This window comes from Thamnophis elegans, chromosome 1 (assembly GCF_009769535.1).
Source record: "Thamnophis elegans isolate rThaEle1 chromosome 1, rThaEle1.pri, whole genome shotgun sequence".
NCBI classification, from domain to species: Eukaryota; Metazoa; Chordata; class Lepidosauria; order Squamata; family Colubridae; genus Thamnophis; species Thamnophis elegans.
In genome coordinates, this window is record NC_045541.1 from 97,299,863 (window position 1) to 97,321,512 (window position 21,650).

Below are 21,650 nucleotides of genomic sequence, written 5' to 3' on the forward strand. Positions count from 1 at the left end.
GTTTTTTGATCTTTGACAATCTCTTTTCACTTTTATGCTTAATAATTTGATTTAATTTCACAGTTCTTCTGTTTCCTTATCCATGAGGTCCAGAGTTTCAAAGCAATTCTCAAAAATTATGGATATATATTGTATTATTTTTTTTCTTTCAAGTTTTTTATTTTATTTTATATGTATGTATCAATGTGTGAACAATGTATAGGACCTGGCTGTTATACATTGTTATACATTGTAATACAAATAGAACTAGTAGTTCCATTTAATCATAGTTATTACATTCAACTAACTTATATATTTCTAATAGTAATACACATTTACATTAAATATTATCTATCATTATTTAATTATGCCATGTTTTTTCTTGCTGTTGCTTTTATTTTATCATGTAGAAGTGTATACACTAATATTCCCCCTTTCTCTTATTTCTATCTATTATTCTAACTTTTAATCATGTCACCATTTTATTAAAAGACATTTTATTTCTATCCTATCTAACTTTTAGTCATGTCACCTACCTAAAAGAAAAGAAAAAGAGGGAGAAAGAAAAGCAAATTAGAACATCAACAAGAAAGAAAAATCATCTATCCATCATCTTTCGCCCAGTTTAGTAGTTTAATTGTTATGCTTTTCTTGACTTCCTCCTGTATTCCTCTCTTAGATCTTTATCTCTTCCTGCACCCATTTCTTGGCTATTCAGTCTAGGTATTTCTCCCATTTCTGCCCTCTTCCACTGCCTAGTTCCCAAAATTTCTGCCCACGTTCCTAGCTCCCTTTCAAAAATTTATTCCTGCATCTTAAATTCTCTTTTCAACTCTCTTAAAATATTTCCCCCTGGTTTAATTCAACAATCACTGTTATTTTCATTGTTATCTCCTCGTCTTCTTCTTTTGTTCCCCGGTTCTTCGGTTCAGGCTCTTCCTCCCTTTCTTCTGTTGGCTCCTCTCTTTCCTGGTTGTCTTGGTCTTTACTCATCATTCCTCGAATAGTATTTTCCATATTTTCCATAATCTCCTTAAATCCTTTCTCCGTGATGTTCTTTGTATTTTGAAAAAGCGACGCCATCTCCTTCAAAGTTCCACTCATTTCTTCCTTATAAAGCATCTTATTTTGTTTTTTTAAAGTCCAAGTTTTGTCCAGTAGTCCAAGAACCATTTATTCAATCCTAAAGTTACCCTTCAAGGAGTATACTAATCACAGTTTTTTATATCCCATACATAAACAATCAGTTCCATTTAAATAGTTCCAGAAGTTATCAAAAGCCTATTTTCGTCTCCTTTACAGATCCACTCTTCAAGCATAACATTTAGGGGTCCCTTTAATTAAATAATGTCCTTGTTTTTGTATTTAAGTCTCCAGTAATCATGGGGTAGTTAGATATAATCCAGTAAATATTTTCACAGTCCTTCATTTTCCCAGACTTGTATACTTTCCTTTCATCAGCAGGTGGCATTCTCAACTTAAATTTCAGTGCCACTAGTTAATTATCCTTTTATAGTTATCATTATATTATATATATAGTTATCATTATATTACCTATATATATTACATTATATTATATATATAGTTATCATTATATTACCAGGTTCGCCTGGTGCACCAGTTGCGTCCCTACCTGAACCGGGAGGCCCTCATAACAGTCACTCGTGCCCTTGTGACCTCTAGGCTGGAATACTGCAATGTGCTCTACATGGGGCTGCCCTTGAAGAGCATTCGGCGACTTCAGCTAGTCCAAAATGCGGCCGCGCGAGCGATTGTGGGTGCACCTCGCTTCGTCCACGTAACACCTATCCTCCGCGAGCTGCACTGGCTGCCTGTTGATCTCCGGGTGCGCTTCAAGGTGCTACTTATCACCTATAAAGCCCTTCATGGTAGTGGACCTGGGTACTTGAGAGACCGCCTACTGCCAATTACCTCCACTAGACCGATACGATCGCATCGATTAGGCCTCCTCCGAATACCATCTTCCAGCCAGTGCAGACTGGCAACTACCCTTAGGAGAGCCTTCTTGGTGGCTGCTCCGACCCTCTGGAACGAACTCCCCGTGGAGATTCGGACCCTCACCACCCTCCAGTCCTTCCGCGCTGCTTTAAAGATCTGGCTATCCCGGCTGGCCTGGGGTTGATTCTAACCCCACCCGAATTGTGTGACTGTTGTGTTTTCTTTTAATATGTTGTACTGTCTTCATGTCGGAAAATTGTTTGTCCTTCCCCCCCCCTTTTTTTTGAACTGTGAGCCGCCCTGAGTCCCCCCAGGAAAAAGGGCAGCATACAAATAAAGGGAAAATAAATAAAAATAAATAAAAATCATTATAAAAGCAGAAATATTTTTTTAAGTAAATGATTCCAGCATTTTAAAATGCCTTTCCATTACCATGTCTTCCCAATTTAAGAGTCCAATTTTCTGTATATTTAAAAAGTTATTATTTTTCCTCTCTTTACGTCTTTTTTTCTGGTTTGGTGTGTTTTTCTCCAAATACTTAAATGCCACTTTAACAAATAATTTTGCCCAAATAGTTCTAAATTATTCCTTCTTGTTAGGTTTTAAGCAAAAAGGAATCCTCTCCTGCAGTTCTAGTCACTGTTCACCTACTTTGCTCCAGCACCAGTCTTAGCTGTCCCAGTTTTATGGCAGTCATCTGTATGCTGCCTCTTCTCCTCACCATGGCTTAGAGGGAAAAAGAACCCTGGTTCAGACAGGAGAGCTGTGAATCTCCGCCACCTCATAGGGTGTCCCTCTTTGCTTCACCATCCATACAGGGCAGCTTTGGATCCTTTTGAAGCCCACCAATAGAGGGAAGTCAGCACAGGAGCATAGAGACCTGTTCCACATGTTCGATATTGCCGGAACATCAACTGGAAGTCACCAGATATATATTGTATTCAATATATTTAAAATTGGTTGGTTTTATTCTTCCATTTTAACTTCACTTGAATCATAAATATGAGAAGTTTGTGATTTGTTACACATAGGTCATGGTTACATCTTTGCTATTACTATATAACCAAATTCTTCCTTGTATCAATTTTATTTTATTTCTGTGTGTTCCATCCATGTATCTCAACAGTGGTTTGGTTGTTTGAAGACTATGTTAGCATAAAAACAAAATTGGATTGAAAGATACTGGTAAGTCATTATTCTGTTTCATTAGCCACGTAGTATAGTTACATTTTGATCCTTACTGTTTCCATCCTTGGCTTTCCAGTCTCCATCCTCAAAAGCACATACTTGCATATTATGTTGGTTTCAAATTGAAACCAGCCATAAAACTATTCAAATTCCTTTTGTTTGCCTCAGTGGTTGTAGCATCAACTTGAATAAGAATAGTAAAGTGATGTCCAGAAATTTTGATGATATTATTCAATCATTGATTACACCGCATCCAAGTACAGTACTCCAATAATTTCATAGTCGTCTTATGAAAGCAATACAATTCCCTTCTTTGTTTTTCATGCCCTGAGTAGTGATCAGCATAATCTTCTTATGGAAAGTGTCCAATGCCAATCCATTTCAATTGGATAGTATCCAAAATTCAATCTTTAGTTGATTCATTTCATCTTTCATTGCATTGAATTTTTCAGTGTCCATGCTACTTCTGTCCATATTCCTATGGTAATTCTGTCTTTACAGTTTGGGGCTTTCTTTTCTTACACTTAGCAACTAGACATATGGAAGGCTTTTATTTGCATCACAAACACCATTAGGTTTCTAAAGATCTACAATTCTTCCTCAGTGTTGAGTGCCCCCTGATCTGAAGCACATCATCTAGCACTATATCAACAATTGCTGTATCTTGTTGATCAATGTGACTTTGTTGAAAAATACAGAAGTTATCTTCTTTTGCAAGTATGAAATTGTGCCTTCGCTGATATCACTGCATGCAATATAATTTCCTGTTCGTTTTAGCAGCTGAGATGGCCTTGACATGATGAGTTGACCCTATTGGTAGTACGCATTATTCGTGTACACTTAATGTATTATTCCACCACAATGAGGCAGCACAGCAAGGCTTCAAAAATACCTAGCAACCTATTATACCTTAAGATGTTCTATATTGTCTTTCTACTATATGGAAGACTAGCAACATGTCTCTCCCTTTCTCATCACTATCCTTCTATTAATAATGAGGTTTTTTTCCTTTCTCTTGCCTTTCAACAGGTACTGTTCCATTGGGGACAAAAATGTAAACATACGATTTCTATAGCAAGGGAGATAAAGCAGGAATAGTTAAATTGATTATTTTATTCAAGGAGGAAAGGATATTCCCATTTGGATATCACTTCTGGATTTTGTGTTTGTGATAAAAAATGAAACTTGGACTTTGTTTTTTTTTGTATAAGAAATATTTGTTGTTATAGAAATGGCTAGTTATATATTAATGTGTAAAAGCAAAAAGTTGAGGTTGCAATGTTTTTATTTTGTACTGTGCTAAGAAGATTTAGAAGTCAAAGCCTTTTTTTCCTCTTTTTTTTCTTGTATCATATTCCCTTTCCCCCCTCCTTTTCCTTTACTTCCTTTTCTAGTTTTATTTTTATTTTCTCTTTGTATTTTATATAATAAAACGAATAAAAAATTATAACACAAAAAATGTAAACATGCTCATTTTGAATATTTTCATTTAATCCCAGACTGGTAAAGTTGATAAGTGACCTTTCTAGAAATAACCATATTTATCCCAAGGGGTTCATCACATCACTTATATAACTGAGCAATATTTTGGTGCGGAAGAGAAAGAAAAAATAAATTGAGAAGAAAAAAAAAACCTGGAAAATAATTCCAGATCTATTCACAACTGAAGCTAAATTTGTCACTGATCCTACAATCATGCCTTCACCTCCCAGAAAGTGTCTTTATTTTATCTTCTCTTGATTATCTTGCTGTCTTCCGTATGATATGAGAAGAAATAAAGCAATCTTTATGGCAGATTGTACTACTGCTTTCATTTTTTAAATACAGCCTCAGACTAGAATTTAAATGAGGTATTCATTCTGAAAATTCTACAGAGGTGAAAAAAGAATTAATTGTTTCATTAAAGCTTGCCTTTGACAATGAAATAGGCTGACTTGACGAAGATTAGTTACAACTAGAGTGCTGCAGATGGAGTGCGCTGTATCTTACCCAGAATACAAAGCTTGTACTATAAATAAAATATAGGCCTTAGTGCTTCAAGCTTTGCAAATGCAGCATCATGTAACATTTATATGTTCACTTGCTCTAAAAGCAAAAGTCGATCTGTGGGTATTACTTTCTACTTGTTATTTCAAAATCAAATATTAATTGAAAAACTTAATGAAAATAACCAGATTACTGCACAAGTCTCACAGAACATTAATAACATTTTTTTTAAAGAAAAAAAAAGTCTTTTGCCAATCAATGCGTAGAAACCAAACACATACAAGCTTCACACAGTTGAAATCAATAGTTAAATAGGTAGGAAGGAGATTTTTTTCTATCCAAAAGGACAAAGTTTTATCCATAAAAAGAACATCCAGATGGATAACCCCAGTGTAGGATAACCTACATTGTGGTGCTTGTAAAAAAAACTGCTTTCATTCAACTGTATACACAAAGATCTATACCTGCACTTAGGCCCATCTGTGATTAGAAATGGAATTAGGATTTTAAATTAAAATTAGTTCAAATAAGCACCCAGTTTATTTAATCACACCATATCATATCACCTCCAATTAAGAATAAAGCAAGATTTGTTCTTGGTTTAAGCCTCACTATATAAATTTCTACAGGTTTTGATTTGCTTTCTTTTTTAATATGACCACTCAAATCAAATAAATGTTCTCCATTTGATTTACTTTTTTTTCCCCAGGTGCTTCTTATTGTAAATGTGTTTTTATTTTCCATTTTCATTTCCTACAGTCACATATATACTGTGCATAACCGGGGCCATATAACAATAAACAATCAACACAGCCATTCCTCTTGTCAACAATACCCCCCAAAATAGAAACCCAATGTACCTCCTCGACCCTCCATACACCCTTTCTTTCGCCCCCCTCCAACTTTCCATCTTCCCTCCAACATTCCCCTCTACCCTACTTCCCCTCCCCCTCTACCACTCCTCTCTCCCAATACACTCCCTCCCTTCCTTCTCACCCTCCCTCCCATCCTCTCTTCCACCCTCTCTACCCCTATTTCTTCTATCCCTCTACTCCTCCCTTCGGTGTATTTCTACTAACTATTAATATATTCAGCTTGTCCTATTTTTACAGTGAAATTAAAGAGCAACAGTATACAAATGCAGTCATGTTACTTTAAAATCTAACACATACTATATATCCCCCTCCCCCTCCCCCCCTAACACCCCACCTCCCTTCCCCCCCGACTTCCCAGAGCCCGTACATGGTATAGGTTTTTGATTTACTTTTAAAGCATTACCTCTAAACTCAAAAAAGATAATGGGCCAAGTTTAGCACAGGTTACATGCTATCCAGAGGTGGGGTTCACTTACCTTCCCTACCAGTTCACAAATGTGATAGTGCTGATCTACACATGCACACCACCTACTGTGCATGCACAGTGCTCACGCATTATGTCAGGGCAGGTGAGCAGACCCTCCCGCAGCCGCTGCTACTGGTTCGCCTGAACCAGAGAGAACCAGCTGAATACCACCTCTGATGTCAAAATCCTATTCACTGCTTTTGGATAATTGAACTATACATTTACACGGTGTGGCTTATTAAATTATGCATGGTAATTAGTTACTTATAGGGCAGATAGATCATTTTCATTCATTTAGGTGCAACTATAATGGGCGTATGATTGTAAAAAGCAGCTTTCAGAGAAAACCAGTCTCAGCCACTAATGGGATTCTGAGACAGGAAATGTCAAGCCGCAGTCTAAACTCTAGCCTGACATGAATGGATCATAACAGCAAATGTTGCAGGAAAACATTCAGTTACAGATCCATTGGCACTATAAGGCAGCATTCACTAATGCAATGCTACAGCACCTGCGTCCAAGGTTTCATTACACAGCATTCTGCTTGGTCTGGAATGACATACATTATTATAAGAATTTACTAATTTTGACTTATGAAAAGAATTTTAACCTGCCTGCTATCCAAAAGGGGAGAGATTACAAACCATAAAGTAATCAGGGTGAAATAAAACTAAATAAGTTAATCATTTTAATTCAATCAGTTTCAAAGGACATAGCAATAAGCATAATGACACTGCAGAAAAAGATTCTAAGTGATAAACTGCATACATTAAGTTCTGAACATAAGTATTAACAATCCAGCTCATAATCTAATGGTGAATGGCAGGTGTCAGGGTCAGTCAGTCCAAACTAGAGGTACCACAAAAGCTACAAAACCAATTATTATTTTATTATTACTCCCTATGGAAATTCATCATGGAAAACTGAGAATCCTGCAAGACCTTGGAAGAATGTTGAGTAAACTGTTCTTAGGGTGCTCTTTATTCACCTCTGTGGTAAATATCTGTAGTGCTAACAAAAGCCAGTCCGAATATGACCATCCTGGCTTGACAGGAAAAAGAGACTTTGTTTCTATACATGGTAAGAACAGTGCACAGAGATGGAAGGAACCACTGATTCCCACAATGGAAGAAGGAAGAACGGATGGTGAAGTTAATGGAATTGGCTGAGATGCTGAAACTGCTTTATTAAAGAAAAGATTTTATCTAGCTTTATGTCTACATGGAGATCACTTTGGACTTTTTGCTTGAAAATGAGAGAAATGAAATTTTAATGTTGGGATTTTATGACTAAAACTCACTAAGATTATATAACTACTATGTACTATTGTATTTTAGAAAAGGTTAATGTATTTTACATTTCTACCTGTACTGAAAAAAAGTCAGAAGTTACTTTTATTTTTTTCTTATTCCTTGCACTTCATCCCTTGCTTTTTTCATTTTACATACATACATACATACATACATACACACACACACACACACACACACACAAACACACACATTCATTCATTCATTCATTCATAGAAATTTAATAAAGTGGAGATGATGATGGTGAAGGGAGCAGAGATGATATAGAGACACATAATAGGGAGAAGAGATGATAGAGACAGAGACAGAGACAGACAGACAGACAAATACATACACACACAAACACACACAAAAGATTACCATCTTGACAAAGAGGCAAGCAGAGACCTTTCAATCCATGTGTGCTAAACTGTTGCCAATAACAATAGAGTATAAAGTGAAAAGCAACAATTTCTGCAAAAAACTCCAGCAAAAGGACATTTCTGAAACAAGAAATTGCAACAGGAAGAAGTTACAAACTGTTGTAATTGCACATTCTCATCAATGTTGATGATGATGTGTCATAGAGTTCCCTTGATAATTAATCCACAACATGGATGGGTCAGAACCTCAGTCTGGAAGTGCACATAAGCAATGCTGGACTTGGGAGATGGACAATGCTTCCTGAATAAGGAGAAGAATTTTAAGATCCATCTAAAAAGTAGTTATACTTAGATACCTAGAAGGAAGCCCATGGCAAAAAACACCCTGTCCAGGAAGACACCAAGACTGAAAACAGCTTTCCATCACAAAGCAAATATAGTCTAAGTAGGAACTTCCCACCAGGTTTGAATGAACCAGAGAGAACAAAAGGGAGGAACATCTTCAAAGTTGGGATCTCAGACTATATAATATTGCAATAAAATTTATTTTCAGGATATTAATTAAAAATTACTTCCTTGCCTTGGGTGAAGATGTGTGAGCTTTGGGTTAATACTGTATTATTAGCATATGCTCTTTTATTCCAAAGCAGAAACATTACTGAAGAGATTATAGCTCAATGATACTTGAGACAGAACAGTAAACCACTGGGATTAGGAAGGTCTTCTGTTGATTATTGTGATTATTCCTATATTTCTATAGGAATATTTGAAAACATGCAAATCAAAAAGATCTCTCTGCTTCTCTATTTTCCTATCTATATCTATATCATCTACCTACCTACCTACCTACCCACCCACCTACACACACAGAGAGAGAATATATATAATATGAATGTTCAACACATCTTCAATATTTATTTTTCTTTACATCTTCAACATTGCAGGGGGGTTTCTCTTTGTAATGAAGACAGAAACAGAATGCTCACTCTTTTTTAAAAGCTTATTTCTAACTACTTTTTAAGAAGATATTTGCATCTAAATAAATGGCTTCCACTCTGACTAGTGCAAAACCATATTGATTTTACGGATAGAACTTTTCAGTGAGAATCACTATTGCAAAATAGTGTTAGATTTTTTTCTTCCTCCCAACAAATATTCCGAACAACGAGAATTCAATATAATCTAGTAAAGACCTAATTATCATAACAGGAAAAATATTTGAATGTTGCACTGGATAACAAAAAGAATAGGAATAGATCGCATTCCTGAATATTTTGAGTTATTCTTATCTTAAAAAGAGGAACCGAAGATATATACTGCTTTCCTCTTAGCGATCAAAATAAGATTAGATAATTTTCATAATAAAGTAGAACTTCGAAAGCATTACTCCTTCCAAGAATGAAAATAAAAGTTTGTTTAAACATACTCTTTGTTGTGAAAATATTTACAAAAAAAAGTTTTGTACACTAAAACCCTGAAACAACTTATTTCAATAAGGTTCTTTTGCTGGGTATGTAAATGTAAGAATAAGGACTGCACATTGCTTATGCACTATCAAAAGGATATGTTTTAGCACTGGTTAATAAGAACAAAATGTAACACTTGTAAAATTATAACAAGCAAGCTTAAAATACAACCAATTAAATGTTTTTTGCCCTGCAGAGTTAGTAAAATACTCAGACATTCATAGACCAAAGAAAAACACTTGTCTGCTCTCATTATGATATATAAAAACTGGCAGTTTGTTATCCTATTAGCAGCTATCCTGCGGTTTCAAAGTGTTGATGTATAAAAAATATTAACATATACTTGGATAATATCCCATCAGTTCTTCAATGTCAGCTGCTTCTATCAAATAAGAATTACAGATGTCTAAATCATATTACTACTATTACTAATAGTGTATGTCTGCAGTCTTGTGTGTGCACACTGTATGTCCATAAACATATGTTTCCCATTTGCAGAATTATAGGAAGCAGCTGAAGTTTTTTTTTAAGAAAACCAAACAACAGCCCAACAGCTGTAAAATAAAATAATGCCATCAATTTCACTTCAGGATGACAGCTCAACCATTAGGCAGAGAAATAAAGACTAGGCATTGAAGCCTGTCTCCATCAACATTTAAATGGGGAAAATGCATTAAAATTATCTATATCATATTAAAACCTCTTAGAGGGTTCGTACTGAGTGGACAAATTGAGCAATCTTTTGTTTGTGTAAAGCCACTTCTGTGGCTATTTCATCTCTGCATCTAATGGTTCCTTCAACCATTGTAACTACTGAAGTTTCGGCAGCCCAGTGTGACAGTTTAAGAAAATGCAGGTAATTGCACACTCTATGAATTGTCTTCCAAAAGCTATTAAAAGTATTCATCTGGGAAAGAACCAGAAACAGCCAACTGGTTTTACAATATCCTTCACCTATGATCAGAGGCGTTAAAGACGCTGGGTTTGTCAGCTGAAAAGATCTGAGTGTCAAGATCCAAGTGTCATGTGATGGGGCAAGCTTCCATTATTTGCCTCTGTTCCTGCCAATCTAACAGTCTGAAGGCGTGCAAATGTGAGTAGACAAAAAGGCACTAAGGTGAGAAGCACCTTAGTATATAGTTATGCTAGCCATATGACCACGGAAGTGTCCTCAGACAATGCTGGCTCCTTTGGCTAAGAAACAGAGATTAGCACTGCCCCCTTAGAATCAGACCCAATTGGACAGGGGAAACCTTTATCTTTTATCTTTATGTAGGGGAAAGGATTTGAAAATAAAGATGGACACGGCAATCATACAAAGCACCAGCCTTTTTTAAAAAAGTGTATTGCTCTAAGGCGTGGCATCTTGATATTTTTTTTTTATTTTCCATTATCCAAGTGAGAAGAGCAAGATGGGCCAGAATCATTTTCATTCCTGTACCTTAAAAAAAAACACCTGCAAGCCAAAATGCTCAGTGAATTTGCTTTAAAATTCATTCTGCTTTCGTTCCAGCATATTCTCTGAAGGTATCTCTACCGTAAAATGCCACTAATCAATATGACTGTTTCATCATAGTGTTATGTTTAAAGGAAAGGAGGCATAGTATAGTGATGCCCTACAAGGTGTCACAGTTCTTTTGCTTTCAAGAAATAACAGAGAGAACAAAGTTTGAAGAAAATGTTCTTCCAGAGTAAATCTGATATATGGCCCTACATTGGATGTTTAGAATAAGGAAGTAACCAACAGTTCAAAATATGCCAGACTTTTAATAAAAACAACCTCATTCATAAAGTAAAATAGCATCTAACAACAGAGCACAAGCATAATGATTTTACATTTCTTTTACAATGACTCGGTTAAATAATTTTATGGCTGACATGGAGGCCATTTAGGGAGGACATGGAAACAAAGTCTCATTTTTGCATACAATAGCGGATATCAGCTATTAATTAATTAATATAAATTAAGTACACATACGCAAGTAGTAAATCCCCTGTGCTAGCAATAGGAATCTTTGATCTTGGCCTTCCTATCAGCACCAATGACATGAAGGTGCCATGACTTTTTATAATTTAGTAGTGAGTTCCAAATTGTGGTGGTGGAAGGATCCTTTGCTTTTGCCAGAGCAAAGCTTCTTCTTCTTAGGACTGTCACATCACAGACTCTTGCTCTGATGATAGATTATTAAAATCATTTTTTGTACAGGTGCATATTCAGTGGAAATATTTGAGCTGACTGAAGTATATAGGTACCACCTTGAAATACACTTCTAATATTAATTCTAGAAATGCACTTCTGGTATTAATTCTATTCTCCCCAATCTAGTGTTTTCCACTGATTAATTGTTCTAATTGTCAGGAAATTTCTCCTTAATTCTAGGTTGGTTCTCTCCTTGATCAATTTCTATCCATTGCTTCTTGTCCTGACTTCAGCGCTTTGGAGAATAGGCTGACTCCCTCTTCTTTGTGGTAGCCCCTTAGATATTGGAACATATCACCCTTAGTCAGTAGCGGGTTGCAGGTGGTACACCCCAATACAGGCATACCAGTACCTGTTGGGAGCACCGGATACAGTTCCGGTACTGTGCTCTGCAGGACCCACCTGCCTGCCCGATTTCCTTACCTGTATTTGAGCTCTTTGGTGCTTCCCCACATGTGCACGGAGCGTACGGCACCTGCATGACACTCCCCTGAGCAGCTGGAGCATCACAGAGGTACCCCAGAGGTAAGGACACATGCACATGTATGCGCACATGCTGTGCATGTACACACATGCTGTGTGTGTGTGCTGCATGCAAGCATGTGGGAGACCCTGGACACTGTTGCACCGTACAGTTGCAACAGGATCCGGAACCCGCCACTGCCCTTAGTCCTTATTTTCATTAAACTTGGCATACCAATTATAGTTTGCCATATTCAGTAACAACTCTAGTGCCACATTCAGTGGAAATATCTGAACTGGCTGAAGTATATAAGTACCAACTTGATTTGAGAGAAATGCATTTTTAATATTAATTCCACTTTCCCCAACCTAACACTTTCCAGATAGAGTCTATTGGGATGGTTGATTGGGAGTTAGGACTGCAGATCCAATACACCTGAAGTCAGTTTGGGAAAAGCCCCTTATCCCCTTGATGCAACTATGGACATATTTTGGACATATGCAAATTATACCAAAATATTCCAGAGGTATCGGTAAAATTCAATTAACATTCCCTGTAGATCTCATAGAAGCCAAACAATGAATGAATGAAACCAGAGAGGAAGCACAGGAATACAGTGTTTCCTATAACGGTTCCTTTGATGATTTCATGGGCAACCTTCTTGCTTTTTCTGGGCATCAGGGTCTTCAGCAAACTACAGCAACGATAAAAAGAATCACATGCATAGACATGCCATAAATGCCACCTTATGTACCTATGCTACCATGCCAAATGTCATTACATACATTGAGGCATTTGTGTGATAACATATCCGGGCACATTTTATCATTTGTTTTCTTGCTGCTACGGATTTCCATACTTCTGGAGGTTTTCCTCTCTCTTTTTTTGGTCTAGTTTAAATTACAGCCTTGGAATTCCTGGGGGTCCCTTTTTCAAGTAATAATCACATCTAACTCTACCATTTGGGATCACCCAAGGTCATCTAGGATCTGCCACATAGCTAGGATTCATTGTCTTTACTATTCTAGATAACTCATCATAATTTATTTTTGGCATGATCTTTCACAACTTGGTGTTTCTAAATTTATGTTAGAAGTATGATCCCCATCATCTCTAAATAATATAGCATTGTGGAATTTGGATGGATAAGAATTATACTGTTCGTAGCCCAGAGTATCTGAAGAGTGCCAGGTTGGAGAATGTTAATATAGGATATTCAGTGCATGTTGTAATAAAAATACTGTCCAAAAGAAATATTGCATACAATCAGTACAAATCACTGAAGTTCTATAAACACTCTATCTTTTGTAACACAATACACATTCAAACAGAAAAATAACTATTATTTTGAAATAGCAATAAGTATTTCAAGTTTTACTTTATTGCTGTGGCTACGTTTTGCATCCTTACCTTAAAAAAACCATGTTTTCTGTTGCGTTGCCCTAGCCACAAATTGCTTCCTGGAGTCAGATTTGTTTCTGGACGATCTATCACCCGTTCATAAATCCTGTAAAGCAATGGTGTTGTTAGAAAAAAGTAACAGCTTTTATTTTTTTTTAAAAAAAAAACCTTTTAAAAAATGAATATAAAAAAAACATTAATAGAAATTATAAACAAAATGCAACCTAAGGGCAAATCAAACTATCATAAGCTCTGTTTAAGTCTGCAACTGAACAATTAAAGACAAAAGAATATCCATTTTCCAGAATCAGATGAAATATAAGATTTCAAAGATAATTGGGATAGGGCCATAGCTCATGTAACAGATTTTAATTCAATAGTACATAGATATACTGTACTTAAAATAAAATTAGCTCATAAGAGCAGTAATCAACTTTCTCTTTTGAATAATCAGTATAGTCCCTAATCCAAAAAAGATTTCCCATTTTTATATTAAAGTACAATTCCTGAAATGGATGGCTGAAGAAGCAATGGTCAAAGATAACAAAAAAGAGTTTCTTAAAGGTTGAAAATACAATGGTTTATTTTCCATCTGTTCAGTATAGATTCTTTTAATCATTAAAAAGAAAGATACAGTTGTATAAATCATAGTTTGCCTTGACATCCTAATCCTAATTACTGGAGCAAAGGATCAAACAAAAGTATAGTTTGAGAATTCCATTTATTCATTTCATCTTTTATAATTTTTGCAAAAAACATGGTATGGGTGACAACTCATTCTGAAATGTAGCTTTTTAAAGGAACCAAAATACTTGTGTTTTAATGAACATTTAGCAAAAAAAAAGGTAATGCTCAGTTAAATAAAATGCACAGTATCGTTTTCTGAACTGTTTTGGACTAATTAACAAAGTACTAATATTTGTATAGATGATTAAAATCTTTTAATTAAGAGGGAGGAAAGCAACAGAATATTATCACTTAAAGCCTATGGCTTAGAAATACTAAATGAAGTCAAAAGTGTTATTCACATAATTATGAACATGAGTGCTTATCTGCATCGTAATTACAATCAAACCTGATACCTTATAATACTGAGGCAAAAATCTACATTCAAAGTTGTAATCATTAACGGTGCACAGAAGAGGTACCCCTCATTTGCTTGATAATAATAACATCTTTCCTCTTGAACTAATTTACCTCTTAGAGTAGTAAAAGTCTATATTTTTTAAATCATCAAAAGTATTATTATCTCTAATCAATATTAAAGTGCATCACTTCTTCAACAAGGAGAGCACAATTAATTTCTCACATACAAAAATGGTTTAAGAGTCCATATAGATACTTCAACATACTTATCAAATAGCGTATCAGCCTTACAGTTTTCTTGTTGGCTTCTTACTCCAAATGTTTTGCATTATTTATTTATGACTTTAGTATTTTCTCTAGAATGTGTCTAGTCTTCCCAAAGTAACGATCAATATTCCATGAAAAACTGCACCTTCTCTATAAAACTAACACATTTTCCTCAAGGGTTTAACAAAAGAATGCACCGCTGTCTGCATTGCAACTTACAAAGAGTATTGCATTTTATTTTTCTGACCAAATACAACTCTAGAAGCACTCCATTAGATCTGTCTTCACTGACATAAGAAATATGAATTTTCCAATATAGAAACACACAAATCAACATGTATTATGTTACAGTTCAATACTATGACATAAGGAATACAAATGAGACAGAATGTTACTTGCAAGTAACATTGGGAGAATTTAACAAACGATTTATGGAAAACAGGTGTAACTTCTTTTGCTGTCAGTCTTTCAGAAAATCCCATTCATAAATGTAGCTTAGCAAGCAACTCAAGATTTTTTTTCCATATATCACTCAATCTTCTTTCTAAAATATCTACTTTCTCCTTCAGTCAGTCAGTCATTTGGGTTAATTACGAAGGGCCTTTGGGGGGGGGGATGTTCTCATATAAGGGATGGTTAAGATGTGACAGAAACACATGAGATTTCATAATTTCTATGAAGTATTTTGATAACTGTATTAGGTTGTATTCAGGGGTGGGATGCACTTACGTTCACAAGCAGTTTGCTGGTTGTGAGCCAGCATGCTAGCTTCATTCGCATACGCCCCTTTGGGAGTGAAATGGAGTTTCAAAGAAGCAGGTAATCAACTCAGGCAGCTCCGGTGAGTAAAGCAGGGGCAGCGCGATACTCAGCTGAGCAGCGAGGGCAGAGGGAATGAGTTAGAAAGTTAGTTATAAATGGATATCTTAGCACAAGGGTGGGTGGGTAGACCCAACCAGAGATTACAGCTAATGGTTCACCCAAATCCGTGCAACCATGCAGCAGCCCACCACTGGTTGTGTTAGATTAACATGTTGGGGTTACTAATAAAAAAAATAAAGCAGTTAATAAGCAGTTAAAGCTCTCTCATTCCTTCCAGATTTTTGTGAATGACTACTGCAATCTCTGTAATTTCATACTCAATTCAGTGAACATTCCAAAAGTTAGCTGTGATTTAGCTGTTTGGGGTACAAAGAACTAAATGCCAATCCTTAACATCTCATGTTCATTTCACACAATAAACAAGAACCAAAGAAACAAAACTTAATAATATCTTGAAAAGGAGGAGTTGGAAGGCTTCTAGGAATAAGCACAGAACAGAACAGAACAGAACAACTTTTTATTGGCCAAGTGTGATTGGACACATAAGGAATTTGTCCCCAGTGCATAAGTGTCAATACACATACAAATAATAAACTGATATAAGACACCTTCTCCTAATAAGGGAAAGGATGAAACATTTACATTTTACATGGTATTACATGGTATTACATGTTTAGAAGCAAATGGATTAGGAATGGGCAAGCCAAGAGCTACATCCTAAGAGCCTATCATTGAAATTCAATGTAATTTGTAATTTTAATAGATTTGTATGCCGCCCAATCCCGAAGGACTCCGGGTGGCTCACACAAAGCAGTTTAAAAATATTTAAAAAGATTTAAAAATACAAGACAGAGACTTAAAACAAAACACAACGCACACTTAGTTTTAATGGGGCTGAAGTTCAATCAAGATCAGTGACAAACTGGGTGACTTACCAGCAGTACAGATTTTAGTATCAGTCTTGTTTCATTATTCTGGCCCAAATGAGGGTAAAAACTGAAAGTGAAGTTTGGGAAGGCAATATAAGAGAGCAAATGTGATGTAATCGTTGAAGTATTGAATTATGAATAGGAAGACCCAGGACCCAGTTCATCACCAGGCATGAAAGCTCACTCTGTGACTTTGGTCCAGTCATTATTCTGACCTCAGACTACTTCAAAAGATTTGTCATTGTTGTGGGAAATCACAGGAGGAGAAAGGCATCATGTACATTGCCTTTGGTTCCTCAATGAAAGATGTGTAATACATTTAAGAAATAAATGAACTGTTCCTATTTTCACCCTTTAATCTCTTCTCCCAAGTAGCCCAACAGTGTGACAGAAAATGTTAAGCTCTTTGCAACTGAATGCTGATGGTGTAATTTAGTTTGGGGAATTTTAAGGTATGAAAAATGGAAATTGGGAAAAGTTTGTCTCCCACAGGCACCTTGCTCACATTTTCACACTTAAACCTTACAAACCAGCAAAAATGGATTGGGGGGAACCCATCATTAGGCCTTTTGGGATATCATCACTCTTTCACCTGTATCTCCAGCTGGTCAGGAGAATGAATTGCCGCTCTGCCTCTGGAAGACTGACCCATTCCTGATGTAGGTCATATCATTCTTTGCTTCACACCAGCTTCTATGCCAATTGTGATTTGAATCTGATTTGAAGTAAGCTATATTATTTATAACTGATGTTATCAACATTCTTAGAAAAGTATTAGTCCGTTATATATTTTCCTCTATTTGTACTAACATGAGTCTTTAATTGTGTCCCTGGTCACTCTTAATCAGAACTGAACGAAGAAGCCAATTAATACAGAGTTGTTTTTCAAGAAGTAGAAAGGCAGACTGTTAACCAAAAGTGAAAATGTGTAGCAAGAAAAGTATTTTAAAAAATGTAACAAAAATGACAAATGTCAAAATAATGACAGCTCTAAATATATTAGTGTTTAATAATGAATATGTCAAAGAAGTTTTATTATAGATGATGAGCTGTTATCCAACTGGTGTCCTCTGCTGACCAAAGTTCCCATGTACTGACATGAAAGAAAGAAACAAATGGGCCCAATATTATTGTTCTATCCACGTAGATCTCTTGGGAACTCTCACCTTACCAGAGAATTTGACGCTCTTTTGGAGAACATTTCAGAACATAATGAAAAGTGTCAAGGGAGAATTATCCAAAACTCATTCCCTTTGGGTAAAATAGGATATTGGCACATTTGTTCTCAAACAGGGCTACATATTTCCACAACTCTGAAGCTTGCTGGAAAGGGATTTTATACATTGCAATCTGTTGCTTGCTGAAGCAATCTGCAGGAAGGTACAGAATTCCAGTAATTATTTTAGAAAGAAAATTGGCAATCTAGATTGCTTGTGGAAGCAGCCAAGGTGCTTTTAAAAACTAGAGAACCTTGGCTTCTCCTAGTATCTCTCTGCACTTTCCTTAGCACACATATCTGGGCAGACAACTTCCAGATCCAATTTTAGCAAAATTTATCTATCCATTCAGTTTTGAGACTTCTGTGCCTCCCAATGAAAGATCAGGTCATGGCCATAAGAAACTACTGGCATACTACTGGCCATTATGAAATGTTATCTCCAGAAGTAGGTTGCTGCCGGTTCAGCCCAGACTGCCCGAACCAGTAGTAGCGGTGGCAGGAGGCTCCGCTCACATGCCTGGATGCTTCTGCACATGCACAGAAGCATTGCGCACATACGCACATGCAAAGCATGCCTGAACTGGTAGTAAAAAATATTAGCAACCCACATCTGGTTCTCTTCCAATATAACTTACCTGCTCTTTGTGCTGGCTCAACATATTTTTGTATCTGAAGATCTTCAATAATATTCTCATGCAATTAGAAATGTACAAATGGGGTCAGGTTCCTATCCAATATGTCGCTAGCACTTGCAATGCCAATCTGAAATATTTATCTTTGTTGTGCTTATGAAAGTTACACTACACCATATTGCTCTATGTGTTTTCCCACTTCGAGATGTAAATATAATTATTTAGGCCTTTGGTGTGGCAAAGCAGTCATTTTGATCATAATGGATTGCTCTGTAATCAATTATAACTTGATTTTGTTTTCATACTAATGTGGTTCATTAATCACTATTAACTGATTATCACATAGATTATTTTATCTCTGAAATCAGGTAGTACATTTTATAACATGTATGTATGTATGTATATATGGTATATATTATGTAGGTATATTAATCTTGATGTTGCTGCATGTATTCATCTGGAAAAAAACAATTAGAACTTATAATTTAGAAAAAAACAATTGCTATCAACCTGCCTTGCATTAAGGACCCGTATACTGCACCAGTCAAAAAGAGGGCTATGAAAATATCTATGGATCCCTCACATCCTGAACATAAATGTTTCAACTTCTACTCTCAAAACAACATTATAGGGCTCTGCACACTAGAACAGCAAGACACAAGGATAGTTTTTTTTCCCAAATGCAATCACTCTGCTAAACAACTAATTCCCACAACACTGTCAAATTAACTACTAAGACTGTATTACTATTATTCTTCTCATCTTTACTGGTACTTACCTCTTCCCACTTAGGCTATATCCATGTGTTTGTATCTTACAACTTATATTGCTTTATTGTTTCCTAGAATGATTTGATTGCTTATTAGTATCCCATGACTATCACTGTGTTGTAATGTTATGATTCTTGATGAATATTTTTATATACACTCAGAGCATAGGCACCAAAGACAAATTCCTTGTGTTTCCAATCACACTTGGCCAATAAAATTCTATTCTATTATTCTATTCTATTCTATTCTATTCTATCTATTCTATTCTATTCTATCTATTCTATTCTGGAATGGACTTATTACTGTTGTAATTGCTATTTACCTATGTATATTCCAAGAGAAGTGTGTTGCTTCATGTTTGTTTTCTTTTAAACAGTATTTACAGATAATGTTGGTTTTTTTATTTTTCTTGAATTATTCTTCTAAGTTTCTGAAGATAAACTAATTGGTTAATAGTAGTTTTCTACATATGCCCTCTTCTTTAATTACTATAAGGTTCCTAATCAGCTAACAGGCTACTTAGTTAAACGCTCCCGCTTTTGAAGGAAGTATTTTAGTCTTCAACTTACAACAACAATTGAAATCCAAAATTTATATTAAGACAATTGTTAAGTGAGGTTTGCCCCATTTTACAACCTTTCTTGCCACAGTTGTTAAGTGAAATCATTGCAATTGATAAGTTAGTAACCTAGTTGTTAAGTGAATCTGTCTTCTGAAGGTCGCAAAATGGAATCACATGACCTTGGGAACAAAGCAACGGTCGTACTGTGAACCAGTGTGTCAAGCATCTGAATTTTGATCACATGATCATCGGGATTCTACAAAAGGTCGTGACTGTGAAAAGCGGTCATAAGTCACTTTTTATTCACTGCTGTTGTAACTTTGAACATCACTAAGTGAACTGTTATAAGTCAAGCACTGCCTGATTTTTCTTAATACCCTTCTAATAAGGGCACAGGACCTACAGTATCAACTCTTAATCAAAGAAAGAATATTATTCCAGAGAAAGAAAGATGCTAACATGACTATATTTTCAAAGAGGCTTACAAAAGATCTTACAAGGGAGGCTTGCAATGGAAATTTTGTAAGTTGTTACCAAACTTACGGTTCTTCAGTTAAGCAGCTGTGAGCAGAGTTCATAAGCAAACCGGCATGAATGTCTCTTACACTGTAAGAGCTCTTAAGAACAAAACAATTCCAGAGGATAGTTCAAAGCAAGAGATTAATCCTTTCTACAGATTAAACCACACGCAGGGTTTCTAATCCTTGTACATATGTTAGCTACTAACTCACTGCAACAACAGCAGCAGCTGGTAGGAGAGAGGGGGAAGAGAAAGAAATTTTAATATTGTGTTTTTATAATAATAATCCTCTCACAAAACCATATTCCGTAATTCTGACAGTGGGCTGTAATACAAAAAAATAATATGATTAAAAAATTAGTTTTTGCGGTGCCGGAAGATGCTGTTGCTAGAATGTTTAAATACTAATGCTAGGCATTTTTCTCCCAATGATTTCCAGCCTGAGCTTTTTTTGGGGGGGGAGTACAAAAATCCCTAGGGGAATCTGTACTTTTGAAAAATTACTCCAATAATTTACCAAGATCAAAATAGGAGACCTACCCTTGCTGCTGGTTTCACAAGAGCCGAGGTGGCACAGTGGTTAGGGTGCAGTACTGCAGACCACTTCAGCTGACTGTTATCTGCAGTTCAGCAGTTCTAATCTCACCGGCTCAAGGTTGACTCAGCCTTCCATCCTTCCGAGGTGGGTGAAATGAGGACCCAGACTGTGGGGGCAATATGCTGACTCTGTAAACCGCTTAGAGAGGGCTGAAAGCCCTATGAAGCGGTATATAAGTCTAACTGCTATTGCTATTGCTATAAGTGATGGCTGAAGTTTGAGTGTACTCAATGGCTATCCTAAACTAGAAGAAACTACCTTAAAATTTGCAAGGATCAATATCGCAACCTTTTAAGATCTTAAAAACACATTTTTGGAGTAAAGCTATTTAACTCTGTGACTGTGTCTGTGCATGTTTGTTTTGTGTATGTTTGTGTATACAAAGAGACAGACAGACAGACAGAAAGACAGACAGAGACAGTGTGTGTGTGTGTATATCAGAGGTGGGTGCTACCGGCTGAAACGATAGTGGAAGTCAGACCTGGATCGCAGAACCGTCAGTGACCCAGGCCTGCCATGCTCCTGAACCGGTTCCTTTGTCTCTATAAGGCCACCGCAATTTTGGATTTTAGTGACTACATGTGCACATT

The 21,650-nt window shown here is 36.1% G+C and overlaps 1 protein-coding gene across 1 annotated transcript in view; it reads right to left on the reverse strand.

Moving 5' to 3' along the window:
- The window catches only part of NELL1 (neural EGFL like 1), a 532,597-nt gene that overhangs the window by 346,858 nt on the left and 164,089 nt on the right, over window positions 1-21,650 (reverse strand). Inside the window, exon 5 of the mRNA XM_032212957.1 lies at window positions 13,665-13,761. Within this exon, the coding sequence (XP_032068848.1) occupies window positions 13,665-13,761 (97 nt within the window). The remainder of the gene's footprint in view (window positions 1-13,664; window positions 13,762-21,650) is intronic.